This window comes from Phaseolus vulgaris, chromosome 5 (assembly GCF_051622355.1).
Source record: "Phaseolus vulgaris cultivar YP4 chromosome 5, ASM5162235v1, whole genome shotgun sequence".
NCBI classification, from domain to species: Eukaryota; Viridiplantae; Streptophyta; class Magnoliopsida; order Fabales; family Fabaceae; genus Phaseolus; species Phaseolus vulgaris.
Genome location: NC_143502.1, coordinates 8,453,852 through 8,473,771, shown reverse-complemented (window position 1 = coordinate 8,473,771; position 19,920 = coordinate 8,453,852). Strand labels below are relative to the sequence as shown.

Here is a 19,920-nt window from a genome sequence, read left to right as displayed (position 1 = left end):
CACAAGGGTTATGAATATTTTGAATTCAACCTTTCTCCAACAACTCTTGAACTTAAGATTCTATATCTGTAGTCTTTTGAAGATTTGTTCTATAAGATGGTATGTTGATGCAATCCAAGGTGATGGATTGTAGAAGTTGAATGCAATGACAATGGAATGGAGAAGAGTTTGCACAGAGAATGAGAGGTTTTGGTGAGGAATTGGAGTACTTTTGGTGCTAGGAAGTAGAAATTTGACCAACTTTCCAAGGATTACAAGGCCTTGGAGACTCTCTAACAAAAGGAGATTTGAGAGAAAATAAATCTCAAATTCAGAGTTCTTCATTCAATATTTGCAAATCTGAATACATGAGAGTATTTTGGAGTATTTATAGATGAAGGTAGCTTGTTCTTTAAGCTACCATAACTCTAGTTAAGTAGACAACTACGATGAGTGTGGTGGCCTAAGGAGGCCGTGTGTACTCTTCTAAGGTGTTCTAGAAGCCTTTACTTGTCAGACAAGTTATGGTTTCTAGAATATCCTTGTTTCATCTATAAAATACTTTAAGAAAATTTAAAATACAAATCTTATACAAGTTTATTCTATTATTGATACAGACAATTCATTTGTCTTTTATTCTTGTGGATGGTGACTTGGATGGCCTCCATCATCTGTGGACTCATGCAATTCATCAAGCATATTATTATGCATAGGAAATTGGGTGCTTGTATTTATTGTAATGTTGTTGATGGCCATACAATCACAACACATTCTCCATTTTCCATCTTTTTTTGGCACTAATGAGATAAATACAACATAAGGGTTATCTATATTTTGAATTCAACCTTTCTCTAACAACTCTTGAACTTGAGATTTTATCTCCATAGTCTTTTGAAGATTTGTTCTATAAACGGTGTGTTGGGTAGACCTACTTCAAAAACAAGATCTATTTGATCTTTTATATTCTTAAAAGGTGAAATTTCAACTAGAACTTCATTAAGAAATACATCACCAAATTTTTTAATAGCATTTCAACTTAAAGAGGTAAAAACTTTGGATTCACTAGAAATAACAATATTATAAATATTTGAAATTTATATAGTAGTAGAATGTAAACACTTGAAGGAGACAATCTTATGTAGTTTTATCTAATGAACATATTTTAAATAAATACATTAGTTCATCACATTATTTGTTATGATAAAAAACATGAATGATCTAAATTTCATTTATCTATGTATATAGTTAATAGAATCATTTAGACCAAATTGTCTTATAATTATATAATCAATCTTTAACACATAATTTCTTCATATATTTTTTGTCCTTTGAATTTGAATTAATTTATATTTTAATCCCTTAATTTAAAAATGGTTGTTTTTATTCTCTCAAATTGAAGAAAGTGATTTTAAAGGGATTATTAAAAAAAAGTATATTTTTTTTCTTTTTATTCCTTCAAATTCATTTAAAGGACTAAAAACAACATTTTGCAAATTTGAAAGAAAAAAAAAACTAAATTGGAAGACCAAAACTAAAATTACTCCAATTAAAAATATAAAATTATAGTAAATGAGTTACATTAATTGAAAAATAAAATTGTAAAATTAAGTGACTTATAATAAAATTGTTTACAATATATAATATTGAGAATTTATGGTATGAAACAAAGTTGCTGTATATATATTTGATTTAGTGGATGAATCATATTCATGCAAAATATTACAACTAAGATAGTAAGGATTGCTTTTTCTCTTTTTGTAGGGTGGGAAATGAAAGAACATTTCCATAGAGTATACATTTTATACAATGTGACCCAATTCATAATTCCTCTTGCAACTAAACCCCACAATTTAAATGACCAAAACTAGCCCCAAATGTATATTCCACCAAAAATCTAATTTGGTTTACCAAATTGTACAAAAGAATGAACTATTTGAAATGTACATATATACTCACTCAAGAAGTCACAGGTTTGGAGCAATTAAGTCGAACTTGACCTTGAAATCCTGTCAAAACATCAAGATTAGACATTTTCGACATGACCCTGGCAAAGTCCATGCGAAAGGTTGATCCATCATCTGAAGCATAAGCAGAGACCAATTTGGCAGTTCTATCCTGAGCCATAAGTTGTTGATCAGCAAAAAGTAGTCCTCTTCCTCTTAGCAGGCTTTGGTAGTAGTGAGAGTCAAATGTTGAACCTGATGGAACTGAAGATGACAATGCTTGCATGCTCATAGGGTTTGAAGTCACAAACTCCTCTTTATTGCTATTGGTGTTCGAGTTGTTTGGACAGTTTAGCCTCATTTGATTAAGGAAATCAAGAGGTATACTAGGATCCGGTTGTTTTGTGTCCTGAAAGTTGTATAACCTTTGCTTAATGAAATCACAACCAATTTTTCCAATGTTGTGTCCTCCTTCAGATCATCATCAATCAAACCCATTAGTCAAATTTCATTCATGGATGACAATAAAAAAGTTTTGTCTTACTATGTGAAGTCAGTTATATATCACATGGTATTAAGTGATAATTTTGCTTACATTTTTATCCTGCTAAACATAGGTTTTCGTTTCGGGTGATATTTTAAGTGATCGAAAAGCAATAAAAATGAACACACTGTGCACAAAATTAAACATGGCTATACAAAGAAAGAAGCAAAACATTCATATGATGACTAGATTACATCTTATTAAGAATGGAGAGCTAACTGAAAAACTAAGGGAAATATATATTTAAGATGAAACAAAATGTAAAGCACTTACCAAGAAGGCTGACAGTTTCTCTTGCACTAAATCCTCTTAGATTAAAGAGATGTAATGTGCGTGTAACATTATCATCAGGCCTGGGAATCTCATCAGTTGCTTCCTCAAAAAATGATTGATGGTTGTCTCGTCTGCCGGTTAAAACGGGATAGAAAGGCCCACCAGCCTACCATGGCCATGTATAAAAAAAACATGTACGAAAAAACATATCATATATGCAATGATATTGGGCTTTTAAAAAGTGCAGTACATGCAACAAAAGTGGTATTTTTAAAGACTTTAATTACCACCTCAAATCACGATATCATTGATTGTCAAGGAAGAAAAAGATAAATTGTTTATCTTATCAAAGATAATGTGTAGACACATGATTCACTAAGCACAAAAGTGACATGAAGAGAGACAAAACAAATGAATCTAAGACGCAAGAAACCAAATGATCTTAAAAGTTTGTATATAATGCAATCAGAATAACATTGAAACCCAGGATATATTAAGCACCCAAGTGAATTGTAAACAATGAAATGTGTACCAGAAGAACGGAATCCCTAGCCGCAAGAGAAACTATGTCAGCACAAGACACAACACCAGGACACGCTTGCTCCACCTCCTCCTTTATCAAGTCAATCTTGTCAAACCCTCTCAATGTCTGATTTGGCACAGCCTGCTTCTCCACGGAACGGTTACTATCACCATCGTTCTCATCTAACAGCAACGAAGCATCACACCCCTGATTCATCAACACCCCAAAAGCAACATAGCAAATAAGAAATTGTTTGCATGCATACAAAAACTATTTCAAGTAAAAGTATGCTAAGATTATTAACCATTGTACTAATTATTTTCAAATTCCTATCTAACTAATTTCTAATTAACCAAGAAAACGTTTTTACACATCAAAATTAAACTGCACAGAGAAAAAGTGAGAATCAACGATCTACTATGGCACAAGATCATGATCAAAATTTAGATTATTCATATTCCGAGTACAAACTGTAATATTAAATGGTTAAGCACACAAAAACACAGGGTCCCGAGACGTCCTAGAGCAACGGATTTATCTACAGCATATTGCGCAAAACCCAAGGTACAAGAACCTCTCAACTTAGCAGAAGAAATCAAGAAAAGCTACAGAAACAAAAGAAAAACCCTAAGCAATCAAGAAAGAGGCATTTGAATTAGCATAGCAAAGACTCTAAATTCAAAGTCTTGGGAGCAAGAGTCACAAAAACAAAAAAACACCCAATTCGATAGAAAGTACAAAAGTTTATCAATAAAGAAGGAACGCCATAAAGAAAAGAAGGACCTGGATGAAGCAATCATGGAAGAAGAGACGAAGCAGGGCAGGAGCAACGTCCCTATGGTCGAAGTAGATGCGCGTGAGCGCTGAACGGACAATGCCCTCGGCTTGGGGACACGTGGCCCTGTAGAAATCATATTCGAGATTGGAGCCGTCTCGGATCCTTTTGTTGAAATGGAATGTGTTGGCAAGCTTCACGGAGAAGGAAGAAGAATCAGAGAAAGAAGCAGCAGAAGAAGTGGTTCGGGGTTGGGTTTCCCCTCGAGGGCTTCTGAGAGAGAGGAGGACAGGGACAACGAGTGCGACCACGATCCAGAGATTGATGCAGCTTCGCATTTTTGGTTGTCTCTGCAAAATCTTTGGTGCAGACAAAAGAAGAAGAAGAAGAAGAAGAAGAAGAAAAAGCGGGAAGAAGTTATTTTAGTTGCTAGCTATCTCACTTGCTTAACTGGAAAAGGGGAGTTTCATTATGCACCCTTATGTTTTCAAACGTGCACCCCATATAATAGTGAAATGACAAATTTGTTTCAGAAAAAAATTATTCTGATTGCACATTCAATAACATATTTTCTGGTTCTTGAAACGCCTTTCAAAATATACACTATACAATGCATTTTTCGTTTTCTGTTTAGAAATGTACATTGAATTACAAAATAAAAAATTATTTCAAAATGTACATTAAAATATATGATATATTTTGGATTATATATTCTAAAATAAATAAATAAAATCATTCCAAAATTCAATATTTTACATTGTTGTGTTGTTATAAATGGATGTGTAGAATTATTAACGCAATTGTTTTTCACTCTTGGGTCTTCGTCAATGCCTAAATCAGAAATTGAACTTTCATTGGCTAATACTAATTTTGATTAGGCCATTTCTTTCTACATCTCATAGTTTCCATATACAACCTATGCTAATTAAAGATAAAAATATCCTTGATAATATATATATATATATATATTTATTTATTTTTATTTTTTTATTATTATTTTTTCTTTTTTTTTTCATTCCTTTTCCACTCGTCATTACATCTCATACATTATTGTCCCGTTGTTCCTTCCTTCCGTTCTGGTGTTCCACACTCAATGTCAAGACTCATTTGTTGTTCTTAGGAACCACTTTGGCTATCCATTACCCTATCACATCGGTATTATTGTTTTAAAGGTTCGTTTGCAAAAAAAAATCATTGTTGTTGTTTAATTTCAATTTGAATTAGTTGTTCTAATAAGTTTCTAGGTTGTACAATCTGAAATTTTTTTTTCAAATGCTATAATTCAGAGGAAATTTCTAGATACATAATTGCATTTCAAATTGCACAATCTAGAATATATTTTTAAAATCTAAATACATTTTATGCACCTATTGAAGTAAGGCATCTCGCGTACCAAATACTTACAAAAATACATTACAACATAAGCATATACCACGTGTCACATTTCTTATAGAAATAATAACAAATTCGACTTATCTCATCGGCTATAAAAGGTTGAATGCAATCTCCTCCAACCAATTTATCTTTTGTTACTTTAAATTCCACAATATCAAACTCATTTATGTTCAAGGTCTCAACATTGGTTAAGTACTTAAGAAGGTTGATTATTCCTTAATGAATTAATCAATTAGGATATAGGTTAATCAACTAGTGTGTTCATGATATTATTTTAGAAAAGATGAAAAACAAGTTAACAAATTAAATGGTAATAGAATCGACTAAAATAGTTGCAACATTTCGGTAAAATGATTTTCTCTTCAAATAATCGACTACCATCTTAACATAATTGATTATTTATAGCACAATCAGTTTTAACTCAATTTTGAAAATTTTATAAATAAAACCTTTCACTAATACTTTAAGAACTTTTGAATATGTTTTAAACAAACTATTTTAATTTATTTAAGCAATCTAATTGAGCGTTTTTCAAGTTATTTCAAGAGCAAAAGCATTTCAGAATACATCTACTATAAACTCTGGTATGATATTTACATTCTTTTGACTTCTAAATTCATGGGTTGATCCTATTTGTTTTCTCTTGAGTTTTCAAGGATTGAATCGTTATTTCCTTAAAGAGATTTCAAGAGTTGTTTTGATCCATTTAGTGTGATCTAATAGTTGAACTATATCCTCTTAATCGTGTTCAGGAGTTTATTTGTTGTCTACCCAACATGTATGTGATTTGAATGTGCATGGGACTTCAAATGTCGTTCTTAAAATCAAAGATTTTAATTTTTCTCTAAAATTTATAATATATAGAGCATAACCTATGTCAATTCTTAAAGGATACATGTATATTGTATTTAGTCTTTAATATTTTTCTATAAAAGTTAAGATTGGGATTGAAAAATGTAAAACACAAATTGAATAAGAATTAAAATGTAAACATAGATCAAAAACAAAAATCAAGAGAAGATAAAAGGTCAATTCATAGATTGGAGGATAAATAATTCCTCTTATTAAAGTTCTCTAAAGATTTGAATCAAAGTTTGAACAATTAACTGATTCAATTAATTAATTAAACTAATTATATTAATCAAATCAAAATATCATTCAATCTAATTTGTATAGAATTACCGAAACAAGATTCAATAGATTTCTAATTTGATTCTATAATTAGAAGCGCAATTGTAATCACATAATGCAAAACTAAGATTAAAGAAGAGAATAACAAACTTAGAGCGTTAAATGATTAGTAAAAACTTAATTTGTCTTGTTTGATCTTGATTATGTGAATTGATCATCAATAATTAGTATTCCATAAATGAAGAATGCAAAATCAAATTAAGAGAAATTGAGAGAAGAGGAAGAGTCAAATTGAAATTTGACAAAAAAGAGAGAAAAGGAGATGAAGAGACAATTCCAAAAAAAATATTAAGCAAATAAATTTTGTGTACAAGTTCAAAGAACGTATAGACTATATATATGCTCTAATTCTCTATATAAGCCCAATTACAAAAGTCTAAACTAAAACAAAGGAAGTTGAATCCAATTGGGTTCTTTTACAAAATTTCAGAAAATCTGCCTCAACTTTTAATAATAGTAGAAAATAGAAGATAAGTCCAAATCCATCAAACCATGTGTCCATTTTGAAGCCTTGAAAATTTAAAAACTAATACGATTGAAATCAACCTAAATTAATATCTATAAAAAAGTTATATGCAAAACAATTACCAAAGGTGAAATGAGCTAAAAATATAAAGTTAAAGTAAATATGTAAAAAAAAAAATCAATTTATTACTATTAAAAGAAAATGAGTTAATAAATTAAAATAAAGCATACTGAAAATGTTTGATTTCATTTTTCAATAAAGCTATAAATATGTGTACAAAATATGTGTCATCAGTATGCTTGTAAAATCTCATAAAGATAATGGAACCCGATTGTTCTAAAGTTGAACATTAAGATTGAATGTAGGATTAGTTTGATATGAACCAATAGAAATCCTTATGTAATATTTCTTCTTACATCTTATTCTTTACACATTTATCTTGTTGTTTTTAAATAAATTGTGTAATATTTATTAATTTTGATTCCAAATTTAATTGCATTATTTTTTAATAAGTTTTGTATTCAAAAAAGTATAAAAAGAGGTAAAAAGTTTCAAGAAATTTTTTCAAAAACAATTCACTCCTCTTGATTTAACATGTCCATAAATCATTTTCCAACAAGACAACATTCTCAAACGTGTATAGTCGTAAATTGGGTTTCAAACGGTTAAGGCAAAAGTCTAACACACCAATGTTTTAATTAGTGCTTTAAAATAACTAAGTATAAAATATGATCAAACATCATCCACGAGATGATAAAAATAACAAAGCATGAAATATTTAAGTGTTTCATCTAACAAATAATACAACACCGTGCAATCTTTTCTTAGAGAGTCTGATAAGGCGCACACAAAAAATATATGAAATATGCAAACAAACATAAGAGATACACATATGCTAAGAAAATCTTGTACTTGAAATTAAATATACATGTCTTTATACTATGTTTTTAGGAATGTTCATATGTTAAAGAGATCCATTTGAATATATATTAAATATCTCCTTACACAAGTTAAAACTGTTTTCTTCATCAACTTCCTAACATAAATAAATTATAAATTTTGATCTAACTATTTAAGGCACATCAATCATAACATTGTGCAAATTTGTATACTGCCTAGGGAGATAATTGTTGTTAGTCATCAATAACATCGTGAAGAAAAAGGAAAAAAGATTGAGACTGTATTAAATGCAACCATCACAATAAAGCTCATTAGACGCGTAATGGACACAAAAACTAAAAATGCTCACCGACTATAAACGATCATCTAAAATTACCTTCTTCAACAAGTGCATAAAAATGAGTTTATCAAGAAGAAAAAAGAAGACTCCTCTAAGCCAAGAGAGAATTGATTGCATCATGCAGATATGTTGATCAGATGATAACACACACCTCAAGCTTCCTAGAAAGATCATTAAGCCAAAAGAAGATTAATGTATTAGGATCCTGAGAAACCTAATGGAAAACACTTTGAGTTTTTATCCAGTTACCTCAAAGAGTGAGTCAAATCATTGTATATGTTGAAAAATGCTACCTTCCCTAGAGAGAAAAATGATCTAAACAAGGAGAGAAAGCCTAAACATTGTATTCATAGTCAAACAAAATCCTCCCTAGTTATCAAACCTAATGACCCATAGATCGTTAAACATTAGAATTTCATATTTTAGCCAAGAGTGGATTGAGTAAAAAATACTTCGTGATAGGGTTAGCCAAGAGTGGGTGATACCAGAACTAATACGCAGGGTTAGCCAGGAGTGGTTAGGTGTAAAGAACACTCAAGGTTAGCCCGAAGTGACTTGAGGAAAGAACACTAAGTTAAGCTAGTGGTAGCTCGTGTCAAGAATACTCAAGGGGTTAGTTAGGAATAGCTACGAGCAACTATGAGCCCGAAAAATACTTAATATGTACTTCACAATATTAGTCTACTTAGTTGAACTTGATTGGTTTAGTTAATAACTCCATGTAATATTTGTTGGACATCTCAAGGATCCAACTTTGTTGTTTAATGAAGTCATGTTGAAGACTTGTTGGCTTAAGTGTCTAGGTAGTTTAGTTTTTATTTTGTGTGTCTTGATTTATCTTTTGCCTTAAGAAATGATGATGAATCCAAGAACAAATACTTTTAACTAGTTAAAATGTTTTTTCAACTTGTTTTAATTTGTTTTCTGGAAATTTATAGTTTTCCAATTTGTTATCTTTTAAATCAATTGATTGAAAATACTGAAAAGTTTTTAGATTTTTCTGAAATATGTTTTATATACTGAAAACCATGTTTTAATATGTAACATAATAAATGTTTTCAGCTTGAGTACTTTCTATTGGAGAAAAATCAACTTTCATGAATATTACATTTTTTAAGTGAAATAAAAAAATATTTTGATTTTTTAACAGGTTGATCTTACTTAACTCCACCCTTTTAATAAAAATCGTTTATGTTAAATCTCTATAAAAGATTCTACATTATTTTAAAAAGAGGTTACTCGTACAATTTACAATTTTACATTTGTGAGAGCCATTGTAATAAAAGTTTTTGAAAGAAATAGTCTTTGAAAGATCTTTGAGTTTCTTGGAGTAAAACCTTCATCATCTAGGTTGAGATCAAAGATATTTCATTGTAGCTTTGAATTTGAGAGGTCCGATTGTATTTCTTGGTTCACGGTCAAGGTTAATTCTTCCTTTCTATTATGTTTATTTTTGTAATTGTTGGGGCCAAGATAGGGTTTCTTGATGTGTATCAGTGTTGTGACAAGGTGTTGCAGTGAGTGATTTATGTTCTTATAGTGTTCAATAAATTTTTTGTATTTCTTGTAAAGAAATTGTGTTGTTTTAGTGAAATCCACCTTAGTGCGAGGTGAGACTAGATGTAGCTTTGTTGTGAGTGAACTGGTATAAAATCTTGGTGTCTTTTATGCGTTCTTTATCATGGTTTTATAATATTTTTGCATAATAATCTATACAAACATAATCAATCGGTTGTTTTCAAAAATCAATTTGTTGTTTATGTTCTTTGATTCTCTATAATAATTGAAATTACTGTGATAAGTGATATTGGTTTTACATTGAATATTGATATATTTTGTATCAATTTGTATTAGTTACAGATTAACAAGATAAATTGAAACAATTCACAACTTAAGAAGTTTTCATTAATTCTAATATAGTTTTCTTAAAAACATTGATCGATACTTCTGAATTCTGCACTTATCATGTATTCTGTAAAAATATTTGTATTGGCCAGACCTTGGACATCGGCTGAAGAAGAGGTCGACGTTAGACGTCGACATCGAACCTCGGTGGTCCGATAGTAATAATGGACCACGTAAGCTGGACCCCACAAATAGTATGAGTTAACACCCAGATACCAAAAAGACCTAAATCACGAGAGGATCATGCATCGGGTGTATATAGTACATTTGGGTACGACACAAGCAAGTGTTCCCTGGAGGCACTAAGGCTCGTAAGGGTTAGGGTTTATAGGGAAAGACTGCATACATGACACGTGAATAATTAGGGCACCCACAAAATAGATGGCAACGCAGCGCTGGTACATGAGTTGGTACCCAGGTGACCATACAGTTAGAAAGATTGCACTCCAGAAGAGGCAAGTCTTGTGCCGCGGCTACAAGTTTGTGCAATGCGTCACAGGATGCCTCACCAGTAACCCTAATTCCACTAAAGGAAAGATCCTTGTGAGACAGGGAGTTGACCTAGACACAACCTATATAAAGGGTGGTAAGAACCCTAGAAGAGGTCGGGCACCCTCTGTTTCAACGGAGCCACTCTCAGCTACCCAAGGAGAGAGCGGAAACCACCAGGAGATAGGAGGAGCCACCATCTGCCTTCGAAGTCAATGACGGCTGAGTCAACCAACAAGAATAATATCTTTCTAGTAATTCTTGATCACAAAAACAACCAGTTAATTCCAAAAATAACTTGTTAAAATTAATTAAGATATTTGTTTCTTTTAAAACAAATTAGATTTTTTCAAATTGTATTTTTGATTTACAAGATTGTGTTCTAAGATCTGTGTATTAAAGATTTTAATCAATTATTTTTTAATAAAACATATTCATTTTCTATATTAGTGTATTTCAACTATAAAATAATTTGTTGTTTTGAAAAACAATCTGTTAAAATTCTTTCTGAATTGTTGTAAACAATTATTTGCAAACTAAGTATAATTCCCTATCCTCTTGAACTTAGTTTCCCCTTATTTCAACAATATCTTGCAACAAATGAAGCAATATAAAATATTGTGTATATCTTCTCTCTTCCTTATCTATTTTTATATTTCATGTCACAATCATCTGAAATGTTCTCTCTAAGCTAGAAGAGATGAGAATAAAATAAGTCTTTCAATATATCTGTTGATCATATTTGTTATAATTATTCTTAAAGAAAAATGTTTTAAACTTCATCCGACGAAACATGTTGAAATATATGTGTAGAAGGTTTCGTCTTAAGCCATGTTTTTGAAAGATGCACTAGATATTGTAGCTCAAACGAAATAATCATAGTCTAATTTTCTTTGTATAGGTAAATAAGAAAGTAGCACATACAAATGATTAATTTGAGTTAACCAAGTGCATATATGATAATACAACAAATGAAAGAGTTTACATAAAGTATTTTCTAAATGGAAAATGAAACCATTACTTTAAACTGCATGTCCAAATGGCCTCCACATGTGAACTTATCTTACTTATTGAATATATGTTTTGCTCACTTCCTATTAGTCTTCTTAGGTTTTCCATACCTTACAAGGTATTTAAAATATGAATTATAGAACCTGAATTAATCCATCATGTGTTTTGATTAAAATTAACCACATTAGATTCATAGCAACAAAATGGATTACCTTTCCTCTTTAGCTAATTCTTAAGTTTTTTACCGTCTTTCTTCATGTATCCTTTCTTTTTACAAAAGAAACACTTTGAATCTTTCTTTATGATTTATTGATCAGGAATATTTTCCTTTGTGATTAACTTGATTATTCTTACTCTTAATAGAGGTCGTCAAGTTCACACTATTCCCTTCTTCCATTAGTAAACTTTCCTCTTCTTGAGCACACATGGTTAATAATTCATTAATAAACCACTTATCCTTATGTGTATTGTAAGAGATTTTAAAGAGACATATGGATGAGGTAAGGTGCATAAAATATAATGTACCAGGAAAGAATCAAACATAATAACCTCCAAAGCTTTTAGTTGAGCTACAATATCCCTTATGCCCATGATACGATCACACATTCCTCTTATTTCAATGAACTTCATTGATGAAAACTGCATAATATAAGTATTATCAGAGGTAGTGAATTCTCATAAATAACATTCACAAAATTGTTGACATTATTATATTGGTCAACAGAACAACAAATTCAAGTAAAAATTTTGGTTTTTATGAACGTTACAAAGAGGCGGTATGATCTCTCCCATTTTTCATAAAGGCCAATAACATTTGGAGTATTGGTCTCACTAATTAGTAGTTATTCATCTTTCCTCATGATATAGTCAATGTTCTTCCATCTTAAATGAAGAACTCTCTTCTTTTATATCAACTTAGGAGTATCACACTATTCACGTATCACGGAATTACAAAATTCAAAATACAATCTTATCATCATAATTTGAGATTGTTGATAAAAAAAGTCATAATTTGAAACTAAAATAAATCATTATTCACTCATGTAAATATGTCTTAATTCATGAATATAACAATATAAACTTATGAGTGAGTTAAATTCTACTCAATTAGACTTATAGTTGAACTTCAGGACAAAAATATCAAGTTGTGTGTGAATAGATTAAGAAATATAATCCAATACATTATCCTATTTTATCATACAAATATAACAAATATATTTTTATCACATTACATATAATTAATCACAGTTAATATTTTTAACATGACCATAAATAATTTTAATTATTAAAGATGTTGTGAGTATTTTGTAATTTATTAAAATTACATTATCACTAAATATTACAATTGTATAACGGACCATATATTTGGATTAACATCAAACAAAATGCATTAATCATATGTATGAAGGACTATAGACTATGCATACAATATTAAAAAAACTAGAAACAATACATGATATAACATATAATAAAAGAAAATAACTCAATTATATATCCAAAAGAAACAAAGGTGGTATGATGTTGGTTAAGTTTGAGGTATTAAGATTAAATCCTAATCAGTTTACATATGTATATTTCTTTTAAACAATTATACATGTACAACTCCAATTTTTATACAATCACATTACAACTCTAATTTTTATATAATCATATTACAACTCCCAATATTATTATTTTAATATTTTTTTATATCATCTAATTATAAATTTATTATTTAATATATATTTATTTCTAAATCTATATAAATAGATATAAGAGTTGTCAAACTCTTTCTTTTAAGAAAAGCAATTGGAACCATAAGGGTTCAAATGTGTGCCAGGTGAAGCCCACCGACTCAAAATGCCACGTTAGCATCATGATTGTCAAAATAACCTAACAAAACACTAATTTGTGAGAATCTGGTTTGTAGTGTCACTGTGAGCAATTTTGTTATCAAATTTTGCGAGAAAAAAAAAATCATGGGAAGCGATAGGAAATCGAAACGAACTTCACCCTCCCAACGCGAAGAAGGTACATGACTTCCCCTCGCTATGCATCATTCCAGCAAAATCCCAAACTAAGTTTTGGGATTGGAACTAAATTCGATTCATGGGTTCTACAAAATAGTGAGCAAGAAGAAAAAAAGTATTTAGTAGTTATTTATCTATTTTTTTGTGTTGGCCCGGTTATCGTTATTGTTGTTTGTTAATTTTGGGGTTAATTGACAGATGAGAAGAGAAGCAAGAGGCAGAGAACGGTAGAGGATGAGGAAAAGAAGGAACGAAAGAGGGAAAAGAAAGAGAAAAGGAAGGACAAGAAATCTCGCAAGCATTCCAAAGAAAAATCTGATAAGAAGGGTCAGTGGGGTTTCTATCTTTTATTTTGTAACCTTTGCTTAACTTTAGTGGATAGAGCTCTGAATGTTATAAGAAAAAAAAACGTAGAAATGAGATTGTTAAGATGAATGTATGGTGACACAAGGAAAGACAAAATACGAAATGAAAGTATCAGTATTGCTAAATGGTGGCACCTTGACATAGGGTGGAATGGTGAAGCAGATTTTTGTCAACTGCAATAGGCAATTTGGGAAGGGAGGTCTGCTATGGCAGTGGCATGGCCATAGTGACATGTTTATAATGCAGAAAATCAATTAAGATGGTTTGGGCACGAATAAAGAAGGTCATTGAAAGGACCAAAGAGTAGTAGACAGCATGGCTTCTAGTCATGTCAAAATAGGAAGGGGGGACAAAGAGGGAGTTTGGGGGACGTTGTTAAGAAGAACCTTGTGGTGAATAATGTCTTTGAGTTTGGTCTTAAACTTAGTCGAAAAGCTCATGTGATCCATGTGGTCAACCTCATCTAGTGGAACAAAGCTTTTGTTGTTGCTTAATTGTAGTGCCTGCAGGACTATATACATGCAAATTTGGGTGCTGATTATCTGGATTGGACAACCTAGATCAACCTTGGTGGGACTATTAGTTTCAAATCTTAATAAACGGGATATAATATAATAACATTAATGTTGTATTATAGAGTAAGAAACTGCTTTGAAAGTGCTTTAGGTTGTGATAGTTTATTTAAGAGATTAGGACCATATCTCCATGTTATGGAATAATTCTAATCGGAGGAACAAATAAAAAGAAGGGTTATCTGCAGTCATGGACACTAATTTTTTATATGCTGAAATCTTCAATGTTCTAGTTCAAAAGGCATGCCAATATTTATTATGTAATTGGAATGTTAAATAAATTTTAGGCGTCTTCCGTTTTTAATAGATGGGTGTATGAAATTCTCCAGTTCCATAACGTAACTCAGCAGATAGAATTTAAATGTAAGTTCATTTGGAATTGGACACTGAAAGTATTTCTCAATCATGTCTATCTATAAGTACTCTGTAATAGGGCAGAGTGTAGGCATAAGACGTGACTACCTGTTAGGAATGCAGAAAATTGGATGGAACCTAGGTGAAAAAAATAAAAGAGTGGAACTTTATTGTTTAAAACAGAACAGAAAGTGGAGAATGGAGTTCTCCCTGGGGTTTGCCCATCATAGTGGATCTTTCCCTTCACTGAATGCACACCCCCAATCTGATTTTCCTATTTATCTAACCAAACCGCTTTTACTAACTAACTAGTTTCAGTAAATAATTGATGGACTAACTGTTTAACAGCTTTCCTTATTCCGTCCTTCTCGTTATACATCCTAACAACACCTCCCCCTTGAAATTCTATATTGCCCTTAAGGTGGAAACCGGGAATGCTCATCCTAATGAGGGCTCCTGCTGATAAACTCTTAGTCTTTCATCTCTCCCCTGGATGTTCATAATCTCACTAGACCCACCTTATTGGCCCATTATTCTGCCATTGCACACCAGATTCTCTCACTTCTTTTTCCTTATCTATCTCTTTGGCAATGTTGATGATATATTTTTTATTGACTATATAGCCATAATGACGGGATATTGACAATATTATTAAGATTATGCTACGTCATATTTTGTATGCATTAAGGATATTGTAATATATGTATAGAAATTTCAATTATTAAGTTTAATATAGTTGTTTTATGTTAACTTACAAAAATAATTTATTTTCTTCTAAGCGTGCAATCATGTAATTTTCTACAAAATTTAAATTCAATTATACTGAATAAAAACTTGAATGCTTAGCTGTGTGTGTGTATATTAGTCTCACGTAATTATCCCTAATTACCTTGATTTCATTCAGTGTTTTGTAGAGGAAGTTATAAATAAAACAACTTTTCAGATTTTGATACAGAAATCTTATGCGAGTTTTGTTAAGGCAAATGCCCAACACCCCAGGGTTTTAATTAGTGCTTTAAAATGACTAAGTGTAAAATATGACCACACTTTGTGTGTTTTTCAATGTCTAGCATGATAGCTTTTAAAGAGGAACCAAATCATTTGAAAACAATGATTGAATCAATGACTAAGTCATATGGATTGCATACCCTCCCCATGAAAGGTAAGATTACATTCAATACTATTGGTCCTTTGTCTCAAGGTGTTTGGATTCTTGATTTAGGAGCAACTGATTACATGACTTCTTTTCCTAAGCTCTTCAACTCGTATGTCAAATGGTTGGTTATTTTTATTGATAATTGTACTCGTGTCACGTGAACATACCTTATGAAAAGTAAATTTGAGGTCTTTCAAATTTGTTATTTTTTTTTTCTTCCTTTTCCAAAATCAATTTTGAAAAAATATCAAAAGGATTAGATCTGATAATAGTATTTATTTTCACATATTTTTATTTTATTCTTTTCAAAGGTCTGGGTTATTACAGATAAAAATGGGTTATTACAAATAAAAATGACGAGAATGTAATTTGTGGGATTGATATCAATAAAATAATTCTTTATTTGTCAAGTGAAAGTCTGTTTGAAAATGTAACATTTAATGTTATCAATGCATTAACTGCCATGATTTCAAATAAAAACTTTGTATTTCTTGATTTATTGACCATTGCTCTTAGGGAAATAGTTTGCAAAACTGAATTTATGATCGAAATTGTTTATTGGTTCTCCTTTTACTTTTATTCCTCTTTTCTTATTATCTCTCCCTTACTTTACTTCTTCCATATTCCTTATTATTTCAAAGCCTACCAAAGATCCTTTTTCCTGCCATGTTCTGTACGGTTTGTCCTACATTAGTATTATATGTGTTTGAGTTGAAGTTGCCAAATTGACTTTTGAGAGAAACAACTCGCGAACTGTTGGTTCAGTGGCTCTACTTATTGCTGTATGTGTATGGTACGCCATCACCTTCTCTTGAAAAATGCTTCAATTTTTAAGAAAACAAGTTTTGGCTAAAATTTGTTTCTCATAGCTTGATAATTTTCCATAAAACAATTGCTCCCTTGGTGAATGGTGAGAAAACTATAAATTTTTCTTAGAAAGATTTTCTTTCTAAACAGTTATAAATATTCTAAATAGTTCAATGCCTATTTTTTTTACATAAGTGAAGTGAAGATGTTCGTACTCTTCCTCTGTATTATGATTTTTCCACTCATTATTGCTTAATATTATGTTAGATGAGCATTAACTTTGTTTGGTGTTTGTTGTTTCTGGACTAGAGTTCTGGTTAATTTACTCTTCTTTTTCATGGAAAATTAAATCTACAATTTGTTATTATTTCAGGGAAGTCGAAAGATAGGCACAGAGACAAGAATAGAAAAGGTGATGGCCATGTGGTGAGTTGTATTGCCAATATTATTAATTGTGCTACATGCAAAATAATCATGTATTACTATAAGCTGTATCTGGGACCAGACCCTTTCTTTTTTGCATTCATGCTTTTCTGTTCACAGTTGTTTCTATTAAATTTTATTCCCTCTCATTTTACAGCATTGTTTTATCTACAAGAATTTATTGTTATGTTGTTCAAGGAAATCTTTTATTTTATTAGACAGAAAAAAAAATGTAGAAAAAAAATAAAAAATGGTTAATGCTGAACGTCTAACAGCCCAGCTGTGTTTGTTTCCCTTATTTTAATGACTTTATTTAGTTGAGCTGTATAATTATCAAATAATTGAAAACTTTTAAGATTGATCGCTGCATTCAACATTTGTCATGGCATTCCATTATTATTCATTGGTATTTATGGTTCATCTTGGCTACTTTGGATGTAGGAATTCCTACAATTGTCAAAGGATGACTATTTTGCAAAGAATAATGAGTTCGCTGCCTGGTTAAAGGAAGAGAAAAATGTGTTTTTCTCTGATCTTTTGTCCGAGTCAGCACGTGAGTTGTTTACTGATTTTGTCAAAGCTTGGAATAAAGGAAAACTTGATTCACACTACTATGAAGGCATTGCAAGCGGACCTCGCACATCCCATAACTGGAAGATCAAGAACTAGCTTTAGACATAAGAGCAGTCATTTGGATCCAATCTATGTAGAACTTTTATTTACCCTTCCTTTCTAACCACCATCTTGATACAGAAAATACAGATTTTTTTTTTTTCTGTGTAAATTCATTCTACAACAATCTACAAGAATTAGTTGTGTTGGTGGAAGACAGTTGTTCCGTGATTTTATTTCATGAAATAGTCAATTAGATGAGGATCAACGTAATTCAAGGTAATAAAATTGATAAGACAATTAGGCTAACTAACTAAGGATAATAACTACATTAAGATAAAAGATTAAAAATGTTTGCAAGAATATTTATATGTTCTATTACACCTTGCAGGTCAAAACAGAAGGTTTTTTTGTACACGAGACTGGTTCGAAAATCATCAAAGAGTATGCTGAGAAGTTATTTAGGGATAGGGTTGACAATTTGACAGGGAGAGGGAGCATGAAGGATATAAATTTGCCCAGGAGCAACTTCTTTCTTATGTACATCTAATTTAGTGTGTTTCATGTGTTGATGTTGTAGGGGTTACCAAAGATGTATATTGCATTCACAATGTCATGGTACATTAATGTAGTCTTGTAGATTGGATAATGAAGTTTTAGTAGTAAATTATGAATCCAACTGGACTCAATAAATGACATTTACTATGCTTTTATACTTGAATTTAGCATTGGACCCAAACAAAATGGACTGTCATTTAGAGGACTAGGAGATAAGATTATATTTGAGAAAAAATGCAGTTACATAAGTGGACCGTCTAGTATTAGGACATCCTTTCCAATCAAGATCTCTGTAACAAGTGAGACTTGAAATTGATTAGGTATTTAAATTTAATCTAATGTCTAGGGAGTATTGTAAAATGAAAAACTCACCTAAGAGCATGCATTTGATTTGTCTTTAGATCATGCATGTGTAAGTTGTTGCACCGTATATAATATATCAGATCTCATGTGGTAAGATATTGCAATGCTCCTGCTAAACTACAACAGTGAATTAGATCCCAGTATGAAAAATAAGAGGAGACAATAAACTTGGCTTTAATATTTACTGGTGTTATAGTAGGTTTAGAAGAGATTATGTTGACTCTACTATGTGAATAAGGTTGACGAAAAGCTTGTTGACGATAAAGAAATGGAACAAACAAAAGTAAATACAAAAAACATGACAGGAAAAATAAAGAAGAAGAAACTAAGTAGAAATTTGAAGAGAGCTTTAAAAGGGAAGATTCCAAGTTATGGAAGAAGATATAAAAAACCATGTAAACTTGTCAATTTCTTATGTTGTAGAATATTTCTTGATTTTTCTAGAATATTCTACATATCCAAAGGAATTTCAAGAGATCTTTTTTGTTCGAGTTTGATGGTTGGATTGTCACATGGTTATAAGAATTGTTACCACTTAATGTTGATGTCAGGGTTGATCAGCTCAAGAGCTGTAGGAGACCATACATAAATCTTACCATTTTTTAGTTTACTTCATCCCACTTTTTACAAGGGGCATTTCAATCTCCTTATAGTACTCATCAACACTCTTGTTGCATTATTTCAACTTTTGAAGTTGAAGGATCAATTCCTTCTTGATGTAGTGCTTGGGCACAAACCTTTGTTTCACACACTTCTTGAAATTTTCCCAAGACACTATTGAATTTATATTACCTTTTTATAATATAACTTTGGAATTGATTCCAGTAAAACAATAAATAACCTCAAATTATAAAGAAGAAAGTTTAATAATGTCCAAATCAAAAAGTCCATAAGAAAATAAGATTTATTCTACTTTCCTTCCCATTATACAAATCGAGATCATAACTTCTTGAAAATTTTAGAAAT

General features: G+C 30.9%; 2 protein-coding genes and 1 pseudogene across 3 annotated transcripts; 1 reads left to right on the top strand and 2 right to left on the bottom strand.

Annotated features, from left to right (window-relative positions):
* Positions 1-1,776: 1,776 nt before the first annotated feature.
* Positions 1,777-4,489, bottom strand: LOC137836234 (putative Peroxidase 48). The gene is made up of 4 exons (XM_068645074.2): positions 4,046-4,489; positions 3,272-3,469; positions 2,740-2,905; positions 1,777-2,393 (listed from the first exon to the last, which is right to left on the bottom strand). The coding sequence occupies exons 1-4, from the start codon at positions 4,373-4,375 to the stop codon at positions 1,936-1,938; spliced, it is 1,152 nt and encodes a 383-aa protein (XP_068501175.1). The 5' UTR covers positions 4,376-4,489; the 3' UTR covers positions 1,777-1,935.
* A 7,321-nt stretch (positions 4,490-11,810) lies between these two features.
* Positions 11,811-12,453, bottom strand: LOC150027462 (uncharacterized; annotated as a pseudogene).
* Positions 12,454-13,511: 1,058 nt separating this feature from the next.
* Positions 13,512-18,248, top strand: SCI1 (splicing regulatory glutamine/lysine-rich-like protein). Of its 2 annotated transcripts, none has more exons than XM_068643414.1 (4): positions 13,512-13,744; positions 13,942-14,070; positions 17,372-17,424; positions 17,863-18,248. In XM_068643414.1, the coding sequence occupies exons 1-4, from the start codon at positions 13,693-13,695 to the stop codon at positions 18,088-18,090; spliced, it is 462 nt and encodes a 153-aa protein (XP_068499515.1). In that variant the 5' UTR covers positions 13,512-13,692; the 3' UTR covers positions 18,091-18,248. The 2 variants fall into 2 exon arrangements, with proteins under 2 accessions (XP_068499515.1, XP_090158830.1); XM_090302704.1 differs by having other exon boundaries at positions 13,514-13,744; positions 17,372-17,410.
* Positions 18,249-19,920: the final 1,672 nt, after the last annotated feature.

Bases quoted from the DNA above. Each gene is read 5' to 3' on its own strand.
- LOC137836234 (XM_068645074.2), bottom strand. From the start codon at position 4,375: ATGCGAAGCTGCATCAATCTCTGGATCGTGGTCGCACTCGTTGTCCCT. The intron at 3,470-4,045 runs GTCCTTCTTTTC...TTGATGAATCAG, and splicing joins TCCATGATTGCTTCATCCAG to GGGTGTGATGCTTCGTTGCT. The intron at 2,394-2,739 runs GTAAGTGCTTTA...GATGATCTGAAG, and splicing joins AGAAACTGTCAGCCTTCTTG to GAGGACACAACATTGGAAAA.
- SCI1 (XM_068643414.1), top strand. From the start codon at position 13,693: ATGGGAAGCGATAGGAAATCGAAACGAACTTCACCCTCCCAACGCGAA. The intron at 14,071-17,371 runs GTCAGTGGGGTT...TTATTATTTCAG, and splicing joins AGAAAAATCTGATAAGAAGG to GGAAGTCGAAAGATAGGCAC. The intron at 17,425-17,862 runs GTGAGTTGTATT...CTTTGGATGTAG, and splicing joins GAAAAGGTGATGGCCATGTG to GAATTCCTACAATTGTCAAA.